Here is a 23,335-nt window from a genome sequence, read left to right as displayed (position 1 = left end):
TACTTAAGAGTGACAGGAGAAAATAAGCCAAACGACTGAGCCTCTCTTACTGAATCGACTTGTTTATTGATCGTGCATGTCATTTAATCAAGCACGAGGACTCTTGTTTATCACACTCACATCATCAGCCTTGTTTCGTTAACAGACATAAATTGATCCGTGGAGGCTTAAAAGTTCTTCAAAGCTGACGAACGGTTGTTGTAAAATCAGTTAATTCACTCCCTCTTGGCCTGCTAATGGAATCTCTTCGTTTCTCATGTACATGTATGAACACAACTTTAGGATGTTGGGATCAAGAACCAGCTTTAATTCCCTCACTGTAACTTAATGCACTCAACCATTCATAACGTGTTGCCACGGATACCAAACCCCTGTAGGTCTTCATCACTGCTTATGTCTCCAGCCCCCCCAGTTTCTCACACACTGTTTACAAGAGGAAACAAATCCCACAGTAAACTAGAGGCTGTTGTGTTCCGCCAGCTGTGACTGTTCCTGATGAAGACATTATTCAAACACCTCTGGAACTGATGACCACAAGTGTTGTACATTCTTCATCTTTTCCCTCCACCTAGTGTCCACACTGTGTCCTCACATGCATGTTAGCGTGTGCTCAAGCCAACCTGCCGTTTTAAATCATCTTGACATGATGACTCACACACTCCCTCTAGTCCAGGGGTGGGCAATTATTATTCTTCAAGGGCCACATTAAATTCTGTGAATGTTGTTAGGGGCCGTCAAGCAAAAAGAAAGACGAGAAAATCCCCCCCCCAAAAAAGGATCTGCATTCGTCATTAGGCCGTGACATTTATTAAGCTAAAACAAATATTTTGAGGGATAAATATATACTCAAAAAATTACACACAAAAAGGAGGGGAAAAGTAAATAAGTGTTATGTGAAAATGTAAATGAATAATAAATACAAAATACACTTTTTAATGCATTAGAACCATTTATACATAATCTTACTTTGACATTATGAGGGCCGCATAATTACAGTCAAAGTGCTGCATATGGCCCCCGGGCCGCACTTTGCCCAGGTCTGCTCTAGACTGCAGTTTATGATGCCAAAATGTTTATTTTATCCAAAGTCAACAGCGTTGGTGCATTTCTTGACGGCCCGTTCAATAATAGGCAAATATGTAACTTTGGACTGAACTTTGAAGAGATTAATAATGAATGAATGAATTAAGGAATCAGTGAGTGCAATAATACAATTTTATTTAACGTGTCAAATCATGTTGTCTTAGTAAAAGTTATTTACAGTTTAAGTAAGATAAAATCGGAAAAGAAAAACAAATCCCAGCAATTCAACAGTGAGTGAATCATAGTGTGACAGTGGTGTGTAAAAACCTTCTTTTAAAGTAACGTTAAAAGTTGTCTTTAGCTATTCTATGTTTTTAACTTCCTTATATTTATTCTTGTTATTAAACATAAAATGTTTGTGTTCCCTCTATTGAACCCAATAAATACTGTTTCCTACTTGGTTGTCAGGTTAGAGATCTGACTTAAAGCTGGAAACTCAAACATACAACAGAGATCAGAGATGGTTTGAAGTCACATAAGTTTTACTTGCAGGAGGAGAGAGAAAAAAAAAGACGTGTATTCGCATGTCTTTCCGACTGCTCTCTGAAGCAGAACTGTTACTCCTCCGTTCTTGAGCCCCATCACAAGCTGTGAACTATCCAAGAGACCAAAAACAAGGTGACAACCAGACACAAACACCCTGGAATGAATGACTGTGGTGGACGGGGTGGTAAGTGCTGTTTTTGATGGCTAGTCTGGGTATAATTAGCATGTTTCATCTAAAGACATACACTCACATTCCGTTACCAGTTAAAGAATTGATCATAACACAAGAGTTGATCGACTATCAAATGTGGGATTAAGATCAATTTTTCAACAACCATTAAATGGTGTTTTCAGTCTGTTTGTGTACAGAGTTTTGAGCTGCATGTGCTCATACGTGATTGATTAGGTTAAAGTTGTCTCAAATGTCCATCCTTTCTTGTTTTTCAATGGCTTTAGCAACTGAACAACAACAGGTCTCTGGTGAACTTATCTGTGTGGATCCATCGGCTTGTGGTCCATGGTCTTCACCAGGTCATGCTAATCAGTTGACATGTGTGTACTTCATTTTTGGAGATAGTTTTAAATAATCATGATAATTCATGAGACAAAGTTAGGAGAAGAAAGATCTGTTGGAAGAAGAATATTAAAATGCTAATATTATAGTGCAAAATTGATGGATGTGGTCGGGTGACTTTTTGTATTAAACTCTAAAGGAAAAAGTCAATAGAAGATCGACTTGTAACAATATATTTTGACGCTGTAACATTTTTTCAAGACGTTCCAACCCAGGTGGAATACAAACCATGTTCTGTCAGTAGTTAAACTTCCCTTGTGCTACATTTAGGTTCAGAAATAGCTGCTCTGCTCTGTGAACTGTTGTCTGCACACACCTCCCACTGAGTTTTCCTGTTCTCGCCGTCGAACAGGCGGATGGCAAGGTTGGTGTTCCACCGTAAAACAGAGAGGCTTTTTGAGTTCACATTTTTGTGAGCAGTCAGTACTGAATATGATTCAGTATGAAACATTAATTGCGTCCACAAGTGTGTATTGCTGCTGCATTGCATAGATGTTTGCTAACCATCCTCCAGAGAGAACGTATTCATGCATCCTCGGATGGAAGTATTTTCATGAACCCTCCGTAAAAACTGTATCAGAGGCGACGATTAACATCTTTGTTTGTGTCGTTCAGCGTCTCACCTGCACTCGATGTTTGCCATCATTGTGTGAGATCTTGAGGGTTATTAATGGGGTGTCTTGGAGCAAGACGTCGTGTTGACTCGTGGTACCAGAACAGTGGCGTCCACACACAGCACAACGAGCTGCACAGATGCAAACACAGCTCAGAGCGGGTGAGCAGGATCGGCGGCCACAGGAGCGATCTCCCTCACTGAGAGCAGGTGGCACAAAGGTCATACTGTTGATGTATCATCCGCGAGCCCATTCTGACCGGCAACATCTGCCCCCGGAATTGTAGCTCTGATCGGAATTCTTTGTCTTGGGTTGCCTAGCAACCGATAATGAGTGGGAAAGGAGGCCTGCTGATAGGGATATTACCAAAACTCCCCGTAGAGTATTTTCCGCCATGAATGGCTGCTTATCACTCCGCTGTCGGAGAGGAAATGTCAGCTGTCGGATGAAAGCCGAATTACAGAGATGCTGGAGGTGACACCCACATCTAGTAACATGTTTTTAGACGACAGACAATGAGAGAAATTCAGGCAATGAAATGAACATGTTTCTCACAGATCCAACCATGAGAGCATGATCAAATCATTTTTAATATAAAGGCAGAAGGGTCACAACATTGTTAGGGTTTAGAGTAATCTATATATCATTTGGGTTGCAAGTGTTTGATCTTTCTGCTTTTTGCATCTTCAATGCCTGAAAACACTATATTAAGTTTACTTAACAACCATTAAATGGTGTTTTCAGTCTGTTTGTGTACAGAGTTTTGAGCTGCATGTGCTCATACGTGATTGATTAGGTTAAAGTTGTCTCAAATGTCCATCCTTTCTTGTTTTTCAATGGCTTTAGCAACTGAACAACAACAGGTCTCTGGTGAACTTATCTGTGTGGATCCATCGGCTTGTGGTCCATGGTCTTCACCAGGTCATGCTAATCAGTTGACATGTGTGTACTTCATTTTTGGAGATAGTTTTAAATAATCATGATAATTCATGAGACAAAGTTAGGAGAAGAAAGATCTGTTGGAAGAAGAATATTAAAATGCTAATATTATAGTGCAAAATTGATGGATGTGGTCGGGTGACTTTTTGTATTAAACTCTAAAGGAAAAAGTCAATAGAAGATCGACTTGTAACAATATATTTTGACGCTGTAACATTTTTTCAAGACGTTCCAACCCAGGTGGAATACAAACCATGTTCTGTCAGTAGTTAAACTTCCCTTGTGCTACATTTAGGTTCAGAAATAGCTGCTCTGCTCTGTGAACTGTTGTCTGCACACACCTCCCACTGAGTTTTCCTGTTCTCGCCGTCGAACAGGCGGATGGCAAGGTTGGTGTTCCACCGTAAAACAGAGAGGCTTTTTGAGTTCACATTTTTGTGAGCAGTCAGTACTGAATATGATTCAGTATGAAACATTAATTGCGTCCACAAGTGTGTATTGCTGCTGCATTGCATAGATGTTTGCTAACCATCCTCCAGAGAGAACGTATTCATGCATCCTCGGATGGAAGTATTTTCATGAACCCTCCGTAAAAACTGTATCAGAGGCGACGATTAACATCTTTGTTTGTGTCGTTCAGCGTCTCACCTGCACTCGATGTTTGCCATCATTGTGTGAGATCTTGAGGGTTATTAATGGGGTGTCTTGGAGCAAGACGTCGTGTTGACTCGTGGTACCAGAACAGTGGCGTCCACACACAGCACAACGAGCTGCACAGATGCAAACACAGCTCAGAGCGGGTGAGCAGGATCGGCGGCCACAGGAGCGATCTCCCTCACTGAGAGCAGGTGGCACAAAGGTCATACTGTTGATGTATCATCCGCGAGCCCATTCTGACCGGCAACATCTGCCCCCGGAATTGTAGCTCTGATCGGAATTCTTTGTCTTGGGTTGCCTAGCAACCGATAATGAGTGGGAAAGGAGGCCTGCTGATAGGGATATTACCAAAACTCCCCGTAGAGTATTTTCCGCCATGAATGGCTGCTTATCACTCCGCTGTCGGAGAGGAAATGTCAGCTGTCGGATGAAAGCCGAATTACAGAGATGCTGGAGGTGACACCCACATCTAGTAACATGTTTTTAGACGACAGACAATGAGAGAAATTCAGGCAATGAAATGAACATGTTTCTCACAGATCCAACCATGAGAGCATGATCAAATCATTTTTAATATAAAGGCAGAAGGGTCACAACATTGTTAGGGTTTAGAGTAATCTATATATCATTTGGGTTGCAAGTGTTTGATCTTTCTGCTTTTTGCATCTTCAATGCCTGAAAACACTATATTAGGAATGCAAATATTGGGGTGTATTACAATCAGATTCCTGGGGTAATTGTGCATGGTGTAAGTGCAAAAACATAAATAAAAGTTTTTCTAAAATGTTGTGTAATAAAATAACTTTGTAATACCATGTCTGTCTTTCCAGTATTATTTTGATATATATCTAGAATGTATTTTTACCACGATATTGGTGCATGGTTCTATGGCGAGGCAGACGTGGGTTAATTATTAGAATCCCAATCTTAAAATCACTGCACTGAGTCCAACAGCATCCTCTGCTTCTAGCCTAAGGGGCAGGACTCTGAGGTGGATCTCCATCGGAAAAAGCTTCGCACTCTCAGTCATTAAACACATCAGAAATAGACCCTGATGAGTGTGATAACAAATGATTGAAGATGTTCTATGTCCACGAGACAAACATATCTTTGAAACATGAGCATCAATTCAGTTCAATAATTACATTTTCAATTATATGTTTTTGAAACCCCAGGTCTGTTAGTATTGTAACAAATTCTTCAGGGATTTCAGGGTCAACACAAAGAGAATATAGTTGACATTATCTTTGATTTATTTGACCTTTATGAAAGTAATTGTCTCTGTAATGTGATTTTTTTTTTCCCTAAGGGAACAAACGACAAACTATAATTTTGACCATCCAGGTTGCTTCTAATATCACTTCTGAAGCGTGTGAGTGATGAAGGTGTTAAGGTCACTGAAGTTTTTCTCATTTCCTGATGCAGATGGTGTGTTTGGAAGGTGCCAGGAGTTGGCCGGCGCAGACCTGTACACATACGACATCTCGTCATCAGGTCTTCAACGTCTCCGGACGCTCCTTCAGAAGCTGGCTCACAGAGGTACACATTGGTGGTGCTCATTGTCTGACATTATCATTGGTATTCATGCTTTCATGGTCATCTGAAGCCAAAAAACAGATTATTTAACTGGCAGAGCAGATCTACAGTGAGCTAGAGTTGGTCACATGACTCATCTCAAGTTATCGTTTCATCATCCTTGTATCTCTCCAGAAAACATCAGGATTGTCTGATGGTATTAAGGGCTGCTACTGCGGATGAGTAATTGCGATGTTTAGAGTAATCTAAATAGATAAAATCAGCTCCCAAATCCCTGGCAGCAGATAATGAACTGAAGACTGTTGACAACAGCCAGATCTTTGTGATGAACTCAACTCAAGTGGGTGCTACACTCACACTCAAGTCACGTGATGGATGGATTTTGGGCCCATTTTTCAAAATGGCTACCTAAAAAAACCCATTTGCCTTTGTGGTAACAGAGCAACTAAATTAATTGTGTACAAAATACTGTGATTTTAAATAAGTTATAGAATATCTTTTTTAATTTTTGACTTAATTTGGTCCATATCTTTGTACACTTTCTTTCGTTATGTTGTGCTTTGTAAGAAAAAGCTTCATTGCTAATGTTTATTTGATTACATTTTTTGCAAGTGCTTTTACCTTTCTTAGAAAATAATGCGGATTTACTCATTATATATTTGTAATTAAATTGAAAGTGTGTCTTCCAAAATTTTCTTGTGACAAACATTTCTATGACGTTATTCTTCACGGTCTCACAATAATACACACTCTAACCTATTATATTAGGCTTTATTCTGTTGATCAAAAATGCAAACCAAATCTAATTAAAATTGAAAAAAGAATAATGCTTTATATATATGATATAAAATGTTTCCATGCGTAAATAATAAAGGTGTGTCAATCTTTAAGTAATATCTATTAAACAATAATGTGTGTAAGCCTTTGGAACGGGGAATTTGTTTTGATACTTTTGAAAATGTATTTTTGCGTTCTTTTAATTTTGCATTTAAATTCAAAATGTATAAACATGAGCGCATCATTGCTGTAAACGTTTCCTTTTCCCAGCAGGGGGCAGTAGACGCCTTCAACATCAAGCGTGACCACAACCCCTCAAGCATAATAGGCTTTGCAGGCCACTCTGAGCTTCATATCTCTTAACAGGCGTGAACCAGTGGGGTTGGGGGGCTCTGTGATGAATATGAAGCCAGACGCGACCACACATTTACTCTAATTACTGCAGAGAAATAAACTAATGACAGCAAGGACGACGAGAGGCGATTCACTGGCTCATTTTTCTCGCCCTGTTTCAAGAGCTGTTTAATTTTTTTGATGCTTGTCATCGTGAGACTTCACTCTCTAACTCTGGTTATTCTGACAGCCACAAGTAAACGCTGCATCGATGACTTCATTGCTCTGAATCATGTTGTCTTATCTGATACCAAGAACCCCGGGTCCAAAATTCAAAGTGTTCCTATCATCTCCATTGCTATTAAAGTGTCATTATATTTGGGATGTGGCCAAAGTTTTCTTTTTTTTTGGAGAGAGTGGCAGGGGTATTTAAGCCATTGTTCTGTAGGCTAATTTGAGGTGATGAAGAGGGTGGAAAATTGCTTTGAGACATCAATAGGAATTGATTTACAATCCTCTTTATCTAACATCTGAGAAGCAGGTTGAAATCGCACAATCTATGTCCACCACACAACACGCTGCTGTCCAGATCAATGAAAGTTGACCTCTGGACAAAACGGGCTCGCCTTAGAACACTATCTAGCATCAGAATTTCACCAGTATACTGTTGGTGAAAGGCGAACAATATTTATCTTTCCTTCTCGGCAGCCACAGCTTTATTATTCACCGAGCGCAGTCGGAGTGTCTCATCTAACGTCGTATCGCTGTGAAGGGGTTATTACTCCTCTATACATCTGTGTGAGTGTTCTCGCCGCTCCATGCTTCATGTTGACACGTTCACTGAAGCAGTCTGTTTATGTATTACTAGACATGAATAAATTAGGTGTTATTAATCAGCTAACTTAATCAGTCAGATCTGATTATTCCTGAATGCTAATATGAAGCGTTTACCGGTCAACTACACAGGTGATTGTGAACAAGAAGAAAATGAACTACACTTCAGTGAGCAGGATCATAAAAGACATGATGTATGCAAACACGTGATCAGTTTATATATAAATGATTATGTTTTACAAAGAAGTTTAAAAGCACTTGGCTGCATGTCATAAAATATTACCAAGGAGACAGAGGAGCGAAAAGAAATGCGTTAAAATGAGCATATAGAAAGTAATTCCCAGAAAAAAACATATGTCCAAACAAAACGCAATATTAAAAAGTTGCACAAGACGGCAGTAAACAAAATCGGTCCTTCCTTCTCTTTTTGAATGTTCAATGTCCAATATATCCAAACCAAAAGATCAATAATCCAGGGAAAGCTGGTATCGAGAAGAGCGATAAACAAAGTAAAAACTCACACACAAAAAAGCCTGCACGTAAAAAGAACCAGGAATATTCAAAGTGTCTGAAATGACAGATCCAGAAGGTCAGTAGACACTCGAGTAACAAGGGAGAGTCAACGTCGTATCAGGCAGAACTGTGAACGAGCTGACGTTGGTTCCTGGTGAATCCAGCGTATATGAAGAGCTGGATGATTGTAGATTGTCAGCAGCAATGCGCCATTTGCAGATCGAGACACCATCGTATGATGCTTGAAAACAAGCAGAGAAACAGAAAATGACTTAAAATGTATCAAGGAGGGATTTTTACTGTGGAATTACTTTTTAATTGTGTATCATCAATTACATATTTAATGATATTGTCAACTAATATTTTAGAATTTATGTTGTTATACCATCAATAATTCTAACATATGTGGTCTTGAGTTGATATTCTGTGGCCCTACATTTTATATCTGAGTTTTCACAAGTGTAAGCCAAGTAAGGGGCTCCATCATTGTAAAGTGTCAGATGGTTAACCCTTGTGTTATCTCACGGTCAATTTGAGACAGCTCAAATTTGATAGTTACAGACTTCCCAACAAAGGGTCGAGTCTTGTCAAGAATTTACCTGATGGCCCCCAGTCAGCTTGAATTTGAGACCATAAGTGTAAAACATTAAAAATAAAAAATTGTAATTCTGAACACATATTCATTAATTGATTAGAAATTATATATGTTGTAAATGTTAAAACATTAAAGTGATGAATTTTGTCTGCCCCCAAAAGTACTAATACAGAGAGCCAAGGTCTCAAGCTGGCACACGATGTGTTTTGTTTGCACGTTTCGGTATCTTGCAGGTTCTTGAAATCAACAAATGTGATGTCAAGTAAAGGAAGGTTTGATCTGAAAGGTTTATTCACTATCTTATCTAGTGGTCAATCATTACTTTTATATTTCTACAATTGAATGTGTTTATTAAATCACGTAATTTTATAACAAGGTATTCTTCTGTAGTTAATGAAGTTTGAGCCTCACCTTTTTTTGATCACAGAAGACATAGTTGGATAAAATCTAAAAGCTGTATTCACAGACGTCTCTTCGTAACGCAGATGAATGTCACTAACCTTCCAAGAAGTCTGACGATCAAAAACAATCATGTCAAACATCTCAGTGACGTGACTGACCTGCTGCACTCCTGCGAGGAGATGCATCCTCTCATGGCCCAGGCAGGTGAAGCAGTGTGATCCACTGTGACATTTGCATCATGTGTATGGATGGATGCGGTCAATAAAGGCTAGTCACTGACCATAAAATCATAGTCAAAGTCACGTTATTCTCCATCCTAGCATCTCCTCAAGTATCAACAATGTTTTTTGACGAGTGCTCTATGGATGCTAAACTCGTGGGCCTGAGAGCTAGATTAGTGGTTTTTAGAAACCTTTTCCAACATCACAGAAGCACATATTTAAAACATTTATTTTAAATAGCAATGAGAGTTGTAGAAGCTAGCTTCATCTGCTCCTCCACTAGTCGTTCAGATAACTTCTTCTTACTGTTGCGCTCCTGTGGCGGTTTAATCAGCTGAGAGGTTGATTGAGGGGAATCCAACCGTAAACTCCCTGCCACATTTTTTTCCCTCTCCAAAATGGTTCATTTTGATTCTGTAATTTCACCGGCATACCTTTTCCCTCAAGTGTTCCCGTCGCAGAAACTCAAAACATAGTATGTATGGAAATGAGTGTGTCCCCGGGGAGACGATGGGAGATAGAGGTGTCACAGTCAATGACGTCGCCTCATCCTGCCGCAGCACATCACAGCCTTCCTGCAGACCCACTCAAGCAGCTGCACAGAACTGCACGCAGCATATGGATCCGTTAGAACCTCGTCTGGACTGTTAATGTCACATTACGCTGGTAATATACAGCAGGTATATGGCACGTTGGGCGAGCCAAGGGTAGTTAACAGTTGCATGGGTGGATAACTGAGCTGCGTTCCGTAACAAACACAAACATACGCCGCTTTGAGCTGCTCTGCCAGAGATGCAGACATCTGCGGCGGCTCCGCTGCTCCTCACATCCTCATCTGGTGTAGATTCATTTCCATGATATGAATATGAACCAGGGCTGATGAAGGAATTACCTGCTCCTGGTTCTTCAATTTTAGCTCGGCCCTTATAAAATCAATGAGTAAATGGACAATACTAAAAAAAAAACGTATTTGTCCAGTGAAACATGTTTCAAATGGTATTTTAATGGATCAAAACGGTTAAAAGTACTGATATTTAAATAATGTAACACATAATAAGAGGAAAAACTGTTTAAATGGTTTTGTTATTTAACCAATGCTATACTAGCTAGCTTAGCTAGTCAATAACACTACAGTCCTTCTGAGGTGAAATTGACCACCTCGTTTCAAAGAAGATTAAAATATAACAATTTTGAAATTACCAATTTAAACACAAATTAAAAACATGTCATTTCTTGATATAAATGTATGTATTAAGCCTCAAATGGAGATTCCTGTCTGTTTTGGGGGTGGTAAGTATGACTGGTATCATGAGTTACGTGTCTCTTACGTGAACATGAATGTCTTGTTTCAGATATTTAAAGTTGAAAATAGCACTGGTTATTTGAATATACGACCTACATTTATGATGTAATTATTCAGGTTTGAGCGTTCCTGTAATTATCATCATTTTCCATCATTGTGTAGTCGTATGCAATACTTTTCCCATTCTATCTTTCATTATTTATCAGTTCATTGTACCAATTTTAATTATTATCTTATATCAATTACCTTAGTGAAAGGTCAGGGAGTTTATTATCTCTATTTAAAAAATCTGTGCATTTACATTAGAGCGTTACAAGACTATGTTTTTACCATGGAAAAAATGTCTTTCTGCGTATGGAATGTTGCATCTCTTTGCTCATTGGGAACACAGCCATATTTCTGGTATTTTTTTTGCTTGGATAGCTCCATCTGGACCTGGCACGGCTGTGCCTTGCCCCTGCCCAGTAGTTCTGCGTCCCAACTATGTGTTGGCAATTAGCAGAGATATTGGCACGGCGTCAGTGCTCTGTGTGACATTCTCCTCCAGCATGTTGTCAGGCTATACACTGTGTCTGTGTGTATACACACACGTGTGTAGTCAGAGCCTTCCATTTGTGTACCGCTTCTCCATTCTGGCTCTATTGTCATGTATTCATATTGTTTACCAGCCCAATGTTTGTAAAGCTGACAGTCGTTTTTTCAACAGTTTCAGTCTTACCAAGTATCAACTTACTTCATTACATACTTAAGAATCAGACTAATGTCAAAATTACACCCGTCCTATTGTTAATGATTACGCTATTATAATAAATATTATCTTAACTATTTGCCATGTTAGCTTTATTAATAATCCATGTTTTCTATTGGTAATGCATACTCATCTAAAATCAAACCTTTCTGGTTGTTTCTGTTCTAGATGTACTTTTAAAGCAAATGGACAAACGTCTTCTAATTATCAGAAGTTGTTGCTACAGCAAATCAGCCTTCTTGACCTATCACGATCATCTTCTCTAGACACAGCTGTCATCTTCAGGTCCTCCTCTATTGCGTCCATGAACCTCATTGGTTCTGGTATGTCGGTTTTCAACATTCTTCATTCACTGCCCACTGTCTCTCCTCTCCATGTGTCCAAACCATCTGGCCTCCTAAACTCTGAACCCTATTATCGAACACAAGTTAAATCCTGTGTAATAAAATGTCATGTGAGATAACAAGACTCAACATCTTCTATGCTAAAATACATCACATCTAATTGAAATGTATAAATACTATCTTAATTATTGTCACACAAATCAATTTTTAACTGGAAATCTTCTTTAATTTTAAAGGAATCCATCTGACTGGTACTTGGATTGGTGCAAATTTATTTCTGGACTGTTGGACGTGTCGTTGTAAAGGCCCCTGTGATATCGCTGGACTTCCGTCGTGAACTATTACAAGAGAAACATTCTCGTTATTAGTTTGAGGAACATCAACAAAAAAAACATGTCAGCCAGCCCAGTCTATAACCAATTAGATCTTAAATTTAAAGGAATAAAAAACTTTGGATATTTTCAGTAGAATAGGAAGGTGGTTAAAAGGCTGACTGTTTGTAGATTCATTTGCAAAAAACTAACTTTAAGTGCAGCAGTAGCTCGAATAATCTGAGCTCTCACATGTTGAGACGAAGTGGAAACACCAAAGCATTTTCCTGCTTTTATTCCTCTTAAATCCTTTTTCTGTGTGGTTTGTATGTTCTTTATTTTTTCTCTGGGCACATGGGTTACTCTGCAAAGTCCAAAAAAGGGTGATTGATGGCTCAAAATCATGTGTAGTTAGAAGTCTGTGTGTTAGTAAACGTTTATTTGATGGAATAAAGAGTGAGAAATGCAACTTGATTCAATTCTATCACTCCAGGTTTGACATGGCAGGATGACATCACCCAACAAGTCATCTCCAGAGAGCTCTCCAAACTGAGGAGCACCCCCTCACAACATCAGGAGATGGTCTCTGGTCCCTTCTCGTCCTACAGCAGCTCCCGGAAACTGAAACCCGAGCAAGCTGAAGTCAACAGGAACCTGCACCGGTACCTGGCGGGCCTCGGCTTCATGCCACAGACTCCTTACGCGGGGAAGCCTGCAGTGTTTCAGGATATCACACAGGTTAGTTTTATAATTGTATAATGGAACTACAAAAGCTCTCAGAGGGCAGTCCTCTGCCAAGCAGCTTATCTCTACTCTTATTGAGAATTTGTAGTGTGCAAATTTACTACTCCAACATCATTTGAAATGTTATATATTTATTTATATACTGTATATATTTATATTTTTTAATATATTTGAATTATTTGAATTAGTTCAGTACACAAATTTGGATTTAATTGTCACTGTTCTATTCACTGATTTTTATACATTGATGGTGAGGGACTCAACCATCATACATGTCAAAATACCCATGCAAACAATCATAAGCTAAATTCTTGAGAATCCTCTTCTCTTTCCATCTTGAAAAGGGGTAACTATCTATCTTTGCCCTCTTTTGTTTCCCTCCCTTTGGCCTCCCGTCCCGCTGAGCAGCTACCCTTCTATACAAAGCATTTCCATCACCCCTTGACATAATTCAATATTCATATTTGGGGTGGGACCCCACGCTTTGTCTGAAATATGTGTGGCACCCTTCACACTCGAGCCACCTCCTGCTGCTGTGTCAGTCGCCATAATGCCAAGTTGAAGAGTTCAGGACCTTCTTTATTGATGAGACGAGTCTTTTGTGAGGATGTGTGATGGAGGAAACAGCGGAATGACACGGACCAAGCTGGTTCTGGGAGTAAGCAGCAGCATCAACAGAACAAGTGAAGCTGAAAATATCACCTGCTGTATCGTTAGCATGTTAGCTTGTAAAAGTAAAACATGTATCTATAAGAACGTCCATGTAACTGTCGCTGAATGTAAGACAGAGATTTGATTGTGGGGTTCTGCTCTTAACTTGTCGTCCTGACTGTAAATCAATGAGATTACACTCTGAGGGACGTTATCTCATCTGTGATTTCCATAACGCAATTTTGTAGGGCAGTTGACTGTGATCCGGAATCCCAACTCATATCCGCCGTCACATGACTGTGATGGTGACCCGCTGTGTCATCGTGATCATTTGTTTTCTTTAGTTCAGGTCAAAATGGCTGTTGAAGAATTCAGGATGCTTTTTTAACATGGTGTTTTAGTATTTCATCAAAGGAGCGTCATATATTTACCGTGATTCTTATGCTATGTAGGCCTGTTATATCTTTTTTCTTGTGCTAGTGTTGTATTGATTGTGTGTCAGGGTCACAGTAATCTTTGTAGGTTTAATCACACAATAATCGTACAATTACAATGCCGTAAAATTAAATTAATAGATGGAGAGTACTCCTGCACAATAAATGACTGTTCAAACTAGAGTAATCATCACAGAAAATACAAGATTTTATATATTATGAAAAGTATTTTGTTACATGATGCTGCCTTAGTATTTATTGTTTTTCGCAGACCTGGTTTTTCATATTTTGACTTAGACAGTCAAGATCCATATTTTGTTCTGATAAAATAAACGTTTCTCTGATATTTGTTTTATACATAGAAAAAACAGAACATTCTAATGACCAAGACTAACATGAGCACCAAGAAATGTTGAATTCTTGTTCTCTTGGTAGGGTATTCAAATAAATAAAAGCAAATTACAAGAGCATATTAATAATAATACTTGAAAGTCACACATATAAATAAAGAGCTTATCAATCCCAGAAATTGATAGTATAGAGGTGATACATGTGTCTGACATCATAATAAAATTAAATCAAATAATTTAGGTATTTCCAAAAGTGGTGAAAATAGAGAATTTAACCACTTTTCTTGAGTTGGATCAGATCTTAGCCTCACATGTTTGTGTATGAGCGTAACTATGATTATCAATCTTAAACGTTTGCCCAGAGGATCCATGAAGTGCGAATAAGAAAAAAAACATACAATTTTGAGCCCTAAAGATGACTTTTCAACATTCACATCTGTTCATTTTCTTGAACAGAATGACGACCAGTTGGAGATGAGTCAGCCTCAACCCAAACAAGGCTGGAAGGAGACGACCCTCTACAGTGTTCACAACGGGAATGGACAACCACCTGTCACCAAAGTCTTCTCAAAGAGCGGCGAAGGAAGACACCCCAAACTGAGCGGCTCCTTTGCCAACAAAGATCACATCAAACTACTTCCCAGCCACTTGGAAAGGCTCTTTGCAGGGGCCCCCAGTTCCCAGCAAGGGGACAATAATATGGAGTCAGCATGGCCTAAAGGAAGGCTGAGCTATCTCAACCAAATCCATCCAGTACAGAGTGACCATAAAATAGATCCACCTCCCCATTTAGACAGATTGTTGATGAAGGATGACTCAAACCGGATGATTGCCAAAAAGCCCCCCAGCATCGATGGTAAGATATAATATTTCATGAAATTACAAATAAACCTTAGTTTGCAGCTTTGTATAAACTCTCCGGCTCCGTCTCTTCTCCAGAGCAACTCCTGCAGCATGTGATGAAGCAGCTGGGGAGCCACAGCACAGACATGGACACGCTGATGGGTACAAACTTTGGCCAGCTTGAAGAATTAATCACAGGGGCTCTGCAGGAGGTGAATTCTAAACAGTCAGTGCCTCAAGCCCAGGAGGCAGAAGCCCCTGACGCCACTGATGACCACAAAGGTTACAAAGTAACAGTAACAAATGATAAACCACCACAAGACCAAAGTGTGGAATCAGAAAAATGGCAAAAAGAAACACAGAGATTTCAAAAACCAGGTCAGTCTTTGTTAAATAGAGCCTACTGCCTAAAGCTGTGATAATCTGAAAAGCCAGAACTTGTCTATGCCAAGTGTAATTTAGAATTGCTCTTGATTTAAGCCAAAGAATGTATTTCAGTTGCTTGCTAAATACAAATCACACAATCTGGTCTCATCTATAACGTTGTTGTTTCCAGGCCAATTGCAAGATGGCATTAACAAAGAGCCTCCTCACAAGGTAAATTTAAACTCTGTTCCACTAACAAATTGGTTTCTGAGGGAGAAGGACATGATTTCAAATAAGTACATTTCTTCCAACTGGAATCTAAAGATATGTGGCTGTGATTCAACGTGAGAGAATTTGTTGTTTTTTATCAAAGAGGACATTTTTTTGAAGTCGAAGCTGATAAATTAAATTGATGTAGCACTTTGTAAATGAAATGAATAAAAAGTAAGAAATAAAAATAATCTTATGGATCAAAAGGATTTTCTTTCCTGTCTTTTCAAATAATTATTTACTTTTTTTCTTAAATTTAAACACAACTAAAGAGAAATTTGGTAGAATAGGTTTGGTACTTTTATTAAGTATAACTTTACTGACAGGATTGTTTTCATATGTTTATTATAAGTTCTCTGACTTTAAACACTGAATCTCAAATATTGTTATTTAAAGAGAAAAGGCTGTGCCACATTTTTACTGATAAGGACCAGGAACCATGGATATTAAAATGACTGACAATCAAGCACAATCATTTTTTCTTATTATTACTCTTTGCTCATTCAACAGCCTCCAGCTTTTTTCTCCAAGCTGCTAGATTATCTCAACCTGGAGCCGTTTGATGAAGTTCCATCCTCCATAAGTGGGCCACCAGGTCAGGGTGACCTTCATAAAATGGTTGGACTGGAGAACGTCCAAAGCCGAACGACACAAGGCCAAGTCCCTTCGTCCCACAGCTGGGAGGAAAAAAGCGCGTCTGTGCCTGCAAAGGAAAGCGCTACACTCCGTTTGACCAGCAGCGCTGGAGGTCCTGAGGCTCAGGTGGACGCCGAAATAGAGAAGTGGATGAAAGGGATTCAGGCCCCGGCAGCATTAAAGCAACCAGAAGAGGCGGAAAAGAAAAACATGAAAATCAAAACTCAGCTGGTTCATGTCGGAGTGAAGGAGTTTTCCAGCAGAGGGAAGGACAGACATTTTGGCTACATCATCACCGGATCAGAGTGAGTAACAGAAACTATGAAAACAAATTTAATATTATAATACAATGTCTAGATAAAAAAGGGAAGGTTGTGGGAATAAGTGGCAGGTGAGCAATGACCTGGACAATACTTTAGTGTGATTAATAATACCGCATCATCATCAAAATTGTTAATACTAAAGTTAAAAATAGAGAAATATAAATATTAGTATAAGACGCTCAATCATAATGAATCTCTTCAAACTGCCTTTTGTTATACCTACAGCTGTTTTTATATAGAACACAAAAATGTGTTTTTAAAGATGCATTTACAATAATTTGCCACCTTAAGTTTGTCGTATTCTCTGGTGAACATAAAATGTTGCTTACCTGTCCTGGTTATTTTGAATGACGTATATCGTCTTGTTATTGCAACACCCTGCAGCTTTAGCTACTTTCTGTTTCTGTCATAACTTTGTATTTGCTTAAATTTGCCTTTGTTAGATGCCTTTTTTACCAGCCCACCCACATTTTGGTCATTAAGGCAAAAGCTTGTCCACAAACTCTGTGGTGTAGCTGACACAATAGCAGAGGTGATAAATCCCTCAGTGTGTAAGTATTACTGTGCTGTATTACAACTTTAATGACCACACTTTGTCACGGAGGGTTACCGAGTTTCGTCTCCCGCTCCTTCTCACTCAGCTCTGTCTCAGCAGTTCCTCACAGCTGCATCTTTGCCCCTGGCCCAATCTTAAATCTCTTTATGGCGTTATAAAGTCCAGTGTTGGGGAGTTGTCCTTCACCTGTTAACAGCCTCATAAAGATCCGACGGGTGCAATCATCCACCTTACCCCTGCTTATATATATATATATAAGAACGGATTAAGACGTGCTGTAGGTGGAAGAATTACGACCTTCCTACCAAACCTCTTTTCCTTGTGTGTTCCGACCCAGGCTGGACATCTATATTTGGACTCTAGAAGTGTCCGTGTTAGCTGCGCCCCCCCCTCCTGATTGCATGGTAGTTATCCCAAGCACCTTCACACCCTGCAGTGAGGCAGCACAAACCTGCTTATCTGACAGCTCCTGACATTGGGCTGGTCATAGAGGGTGATTTGGGAGTGGGAGGACGGTGCAGGGAGAAAGTGGAAAGTATGGTGAGAACAGAATTGTAAAACCCATGGGGAGGATGTGCTAGAATCAACAAACAAGTCACTCCTGAAGCTCTCCAGTTGCTAGAGTTTTCTCCAAGGGATGCGAACGTGCCTCGAATTACATCGGTTCAACTAAAACTCTTTAAAAGTGGAGAAAAACATTTGAAAAAGATAGAGTGATTCAACTTTCTAGGCCAGCATGTATTTTTCTCATCCACATGGTCCTGGACCAACACTTTCAGGCTCTGACTGAGAGATCTAGTATTTTCAGTGAAGAGATTCAACTGTCACATGTTGACCTGTTCCTCGTGGGTGTGTGTCTTCTTGAACACAGTTTTGACAATCTAAAATTGATATCATAAACCTGGATCAGGCAGACTTGATACAGGAATAACAAATACAAAACACACAAGTAAAGACAAAGAACAACATATTTTAACAGAACAGAGAAAAACAAAAAAAGAGAGAAGAATTTCAAAATTGACAGAAAGAAATAAGGCAAAGAGTAAAATATGTGGATAAGAAATATAGATATGAACTGTTAATAACTGCCTTCAACACAACTATACAAGTAGTATTTCTATAGTAAAGAAATCTGTGATCAGAATCACAAACATGGAATAAAATCTAGAACACAGGAATACTCAGAGAACAATAGGGTAACACAACCAGCATAGGGAAAGCAGTGATCTGACACCACGGACTGGAACCAGGAACCCTAACTATGTGCAGCTGCGTTGATTGAAGATACATTTAAGACAGGTGTCATTAGCTGTCAAAGGTGAAACAGGAAGGAAGTACTGGCTCTCCTTGTAATGCACATTCATAATGACGGCTAAAAGTCTCTCAACACATGTATTAGCAGACATCAGATGTATCTGCTAGTGTTGTGCCTTGAGCTGCTGACGCCATTTAAGTCTAATCTGCTGCAAGTAAACTGTGGAAATCTAAAACAAACTGGGGTTACAGCATTTTAGCTTTGTTTTTGTTTTCAACCAATTGAGCATTATAAAAAAAAACACCACTCTCAACTGCCGTCTAGGTGGTCTGTTTTGATTGCAAAAGTACCAGTTACCATGATGAAGCGGGTGGTCATAATGTAATGAACACGTTTTTTTTCATCAGTGCATTTTAATTGATGATTTAATGAGTTTTAACATTATTATCAATCATGATGATAGCTGAGTTCTGTGTTTGTTATTTTCAATTGATTGATAAATAATTGTCTAAATGTTAAGAATACTTAGTTACAACTGTGTATGACCTGGTAATTCATCTTGTTAGTGTTACCTGGTCTATAAACATTAAAGGAAAGCTCCATGCAAAGGTTTAAGAAGACGTTAATGAGTAAAGCTCTTCTTTGGTCACCTCATTATAATCCATTTTTGGAGTCACTTGGCACTCATGAGTACTTCTGCTTAAACTGACATTATAAAGTAGCTTGTGCGTCTGTGCCCTTTTCATTCCCAACATTCGGCACGTCGACCTGCAGATTGCCTTTGTTTGGTCTATTTCCTTGGCGATTTACTCTCAGAGCGAGAGAGCAGCTGCGGACTGAGCTGAGATGAGGCATGGCTTTATCAGACCACCATTACACTTCACCTCTATTCCATTTGCACCCTATTATTCTCATCTCTAGCGTGTCCTTGTGTACCTTGTGCAACTGTGTACGACTACAGGCTTTTGTGCGTGTGGAAAGACAAAAATAGGCAGAAAGGAAAGATGAGAGAGGGAAGAAAGGAGAGAAAAAGAGAGAGAGAGAGACACATCCATATGATGCAGCCATTACACCTCATGCAGGTTCCATTTGCACCTTATTGTTTGTCTCTTTGCCAAAAAAAAACGCAGGTGATTTACAGAGCCGGCGGAGGCAGCTGATGCCTTCTCCCTTGGTACTGTTTGTGTGCGTCTGCCTGCAGGTGTGTGCGTGCTCTGTGCATCCATTCCAAGTCGGAGCAGTATCGACTTGTGCATATTGATTGTGGAAGTGTCTACCACTATGTTGTGCAGCCTTCATTCATCATTGGAGCAGTCAAAGATATATGAGGACAGTTCAGCACTGTAATGAGGCCATGATGTGATACAAATGAAACGTTAATGTCTCTTCCCTTCCGAGGCGCTTGCTTATTGTGCTTTGTACATGCAGCAACTAACCAGGTGACGTCATATTGAACTGGGCATATTCAGAAAGTAATTCTATATCTACAGAAACCTTCCACTTGCATGTCCAGGATAAGGTCATTTGTTTGGCAGTGTAGGCAAAGAGCAAGGGGCAACGTCCGCTTTGAAAAAGAGAAGTCAATGCGTTAAATAGACTTTTATCGTCACACGGTTTATAATTATATTCCCATACATCAGTATTCATTATTTTCCATAATCAGGGGCGTGGTTTACTTGACTGACTAGTTAGCATGTATTAGCCACCACAGCTTCAACTAAATGGGCGTGGTTTGGCGTTTGGCATCCGGTTGAACTCACCCCTTGATCAGATTGTGGGCTAATCCGAAGAGTGCATTTCCAAGATGGCTGACTTCCGATCCAGTTGATGACATCACAAATACTCACATCTCACAGTCTACAGTGAAGAGACCATCTATGAAACCTCTTTCTTTACTCTTTCTTCAAGTATTTATTGGGTCTGGCCACACTGCCTGACCAGGATGATATCATTCTTACCACTGACTTTGTAACTTTTGAATCAAATATTGTTGCTTTCCATTTATTTACCTTTATAAATAAAAAACATTCGTAATAGCACTGAGCTGTTGATAATTCTTGCAATGATAGCAACCAGTTGACTCAGACAGCAGATGGCAGTAGCACAGTTTTTCTAGATCGCTCCTCATCGTCGCAGATTGAGGTCAAACCTTTAAAAGACTTCAGAATCCTGATGGTAATCAAGAACACCACCTCAATGTAAACATCAACTCCTTTTCCAGCTATCAACATTTTCTGAAAATGTCATTGAAATATGTGTATACGACACACGGATAAAGGTCATGACCTACGAGCGACATCTAGTCGATTAAAACTGCCATTTTTATGAAGCTTTTAAAACCCAGTTTCTCTAACTAGATACTTAATCTACAATATCATTAGTAAATGTGTTTTGAATTCAGTTAAATGACTTGTGTTTCTTGTTTTATCGATTGACAGCACTATATTTTATTTAAAAAATGAGTTAGTTGGGAGATATGGTAGCGTAGTAGTTAGAACTATGGTCTCACAGCGAGAAGGTTGCAGGTTCCACATTGCACACAGGTAAATTGAGCAGTCTAAGGTTGTTGTGAGGGTGGGCACAGCATTTCCAGTGTGTCCCCTGCCATTCGCCGTAAGCAGCTGTTTTAGGCCTCACCCAACTGTGACCCTAAAAAGGAAATAGGTAGTAGAAAATCAATGACTTAAATTATAAACCTAGATTTTATTGACAAAATAATATTTGTAGTTTCACAATGAAAGAAAAGGTACACAAAATGTTTTTCTTTGTAAAAATAAAAGCCATCAAAGTGACATATATGCTCAAGGACTTCAGCACTGTTCTGATTTTCTTCTTATGTTTTCACCTTCCACAGTTCACTCACCACTAGCCAGGGCCTGGACCTGATGGAACGACTCACACAGCGGCTGAAACTCCACGCAGCGGACCTCACCCAGCTCTCGTATGTAGCGACACATATCCTCCTCACACCCACATGGTCTCACATAATAATCCAGCATGCATCCTGAAAGCCGAACACAGCTCGGCAGATAATTGGGCACATTTAAAGCATTTGAAACAGTTTTGCTTTGAGCCTGAGGACACAAAGTCCAGACAACGCAAGAGCTGTTTGTGTGAAACAAACTGTAGGCGTTTGTTGTTTTTCTGACCTTTGGGATTGTTTGACTCTTTGCAGGGAGAGAAATCAGGTTTAATTACCTCCAGGCACATACTGATGTCATTGTATTCAAAACACCAACGCTGCCACTGCATGAAGGGAGCAGTCAAGGCGGCGAGTTGGAGGTGCTGAGGCTGGGAGGGAAGTGCGGTACGGCTCTATGATGGAAATAGTCTATCAAGAAGGAGTTTAGATATTAATGAGCGGGCGAACTGCCCTTCAACCTGTCTGGATTGTTCTTATGTTCAGGTTCTGCTCAACATCTTGTGTCAGACCATGTAGGAGGCCCAGTTGTTATGTTCGCCTAAGATCTGACAAGCTATTCTCCTTCAGGAGAGCCTGGGTGGTTGAGCTACACCCGCAGCATACGAAGACACCAAAGCTCTGCAGTCTCCAGCTGCAAGTACAGATTATTCTGGCTCAGATGAAAGACACACAGAGGGAAACCTTGCAGGATTTTGTAGCTGCTGTGCATCAGTAAAAATTCTCCCTTTGACCTTAGAATCAATGCTACCAAGGAGACTCTCTGATCTCTAATTTCAGGCCTCATTTTAGTTTGGGCAGGAAGAACATGGAGGATATGTTATCGCGTCGCCACTGATTGAGTTAATCTCATTATTACACTTGTCATTTCTTATCATTTAAAATCAATTCTGCTGATGATATGAATGCTAATGAACGACCAGTGACTTAATGGCAGCACATGCCATCCGCTGCCCTTGAGTCGCCCTTGAATACAGTCTGTTGGAGATTTGTAGGAGCATTCCTGTATTTTTAACTACATTATGACAAACATTTTTGTTATTTTCAACTTCTTCTTGATATAATCCATTACAAACCTTAGATCCGGTTGTATTACTACATTTGTTTAAAGGATTTATAGATTTATTGGATTACTTGTAACAAAGTAGACCTGCGTCAAATTCTTAAAATATATTTGACACATCCTGAAAGGGACCATCCTTAAACAAGAATACAAGTTTGATAAAACCTTTGGCTATTATAATTTGTTGGGTGTTTTAAAAAATATAGGGTCATTCACGTATGGCTTAGGCTGGAGTAACTTGCTTACCATAAATAAAAACATTATATATACTCAAATATGTCGTCCTTTTTCCAACTCAATTCCTGATTAAATGGCTTGGACTTTCAGTTGGTCTGTGTGACCAGGTATCAGTGGTGTCACATGCCAAAAAAAGAGAAAGAGAACAAGACTGCTGCAGGGGAATTGCTCGACAGATTGCTGCCTCTGTTGTTGATACGTAGCCTGCGGACCCAGTCTGCTGTATGACGTATTTGACACAGTTGCAAGGATACTCATGCCATGCCAACAACTAGTCTTATAAAACAAACATGCTGTTGGTGACAGTAGATGAAGGCAGTAGTAATGACTTCCTCGTCTGATAGTGATGCAGTGATTCAATGTATTTCATTTGATGTTTTTTATGACCGCAGGTACAGCAGGGGAAACAATCTTTGT

The 23,335-nt window shown here is 39.5% G+C and overlaps 1 protein-coding gene across 1 annotated transcript in view; it reads left to right on the top strand.

Annotated features, from left to right (window-relative positions):
- Window positions 1-23,335, top strand: part of ptprn2 (protein tyrosine phosphatase receptor type N2) — a 145,422-nt gene that overhangs the window by 19,516 nt on the left and 102,571 nt on the right. The window contains exons 3-9 of the mRNA XM_087789989.1: window positions 5,779-5,892; window positions 12,764-13,008; window positions 14,906-15,305; window positions 15,389-15,670; window positions 15,849-15,889; window positions 16,439-16,869; window positions 21,553-21,639. Coding sequence (XP_087646115.1) covers window positions 5,779-5,892; window positions 12,764-13,008; window positions 14,906-15,305; window positions 15,389-15,670; window positions 15,849-15,889; window positions 16,439-16,869; window positions 21,553-21,639 — 1,600 coding nt within the window. The remainder of the gene's footprint in view (window positions 1-5,778; window positions 5,893-12,763; window positions 13,009-14,905; window positions 15,306-15,388; window positions 15,671-15,848; window positions 15,890-16,438; window positions 16,870-21,552; window positions 21,640-23,335) is intronic.

This window comes from Callionymus lyra, chromosome 4 (genome assembly GCF_982586985.1).
Source record: "Callionymus lyra chromosome 4, fCalLyr1.hap1.1, whole genome shotgun sequence".
Classification (NCBI taxonomy): domain Eukaryota; kingdom Metazoa; phylum Chordata; class Actinopteri; order Syngnathiformes; family Callionymidae; genus Callionymus; species Callionymus lyra.
The sequence above is the reverse complement of the archived record's forward strand: the minus strand, read 5'-3'. Positions and strand labels throughout refer to the sequence as shown.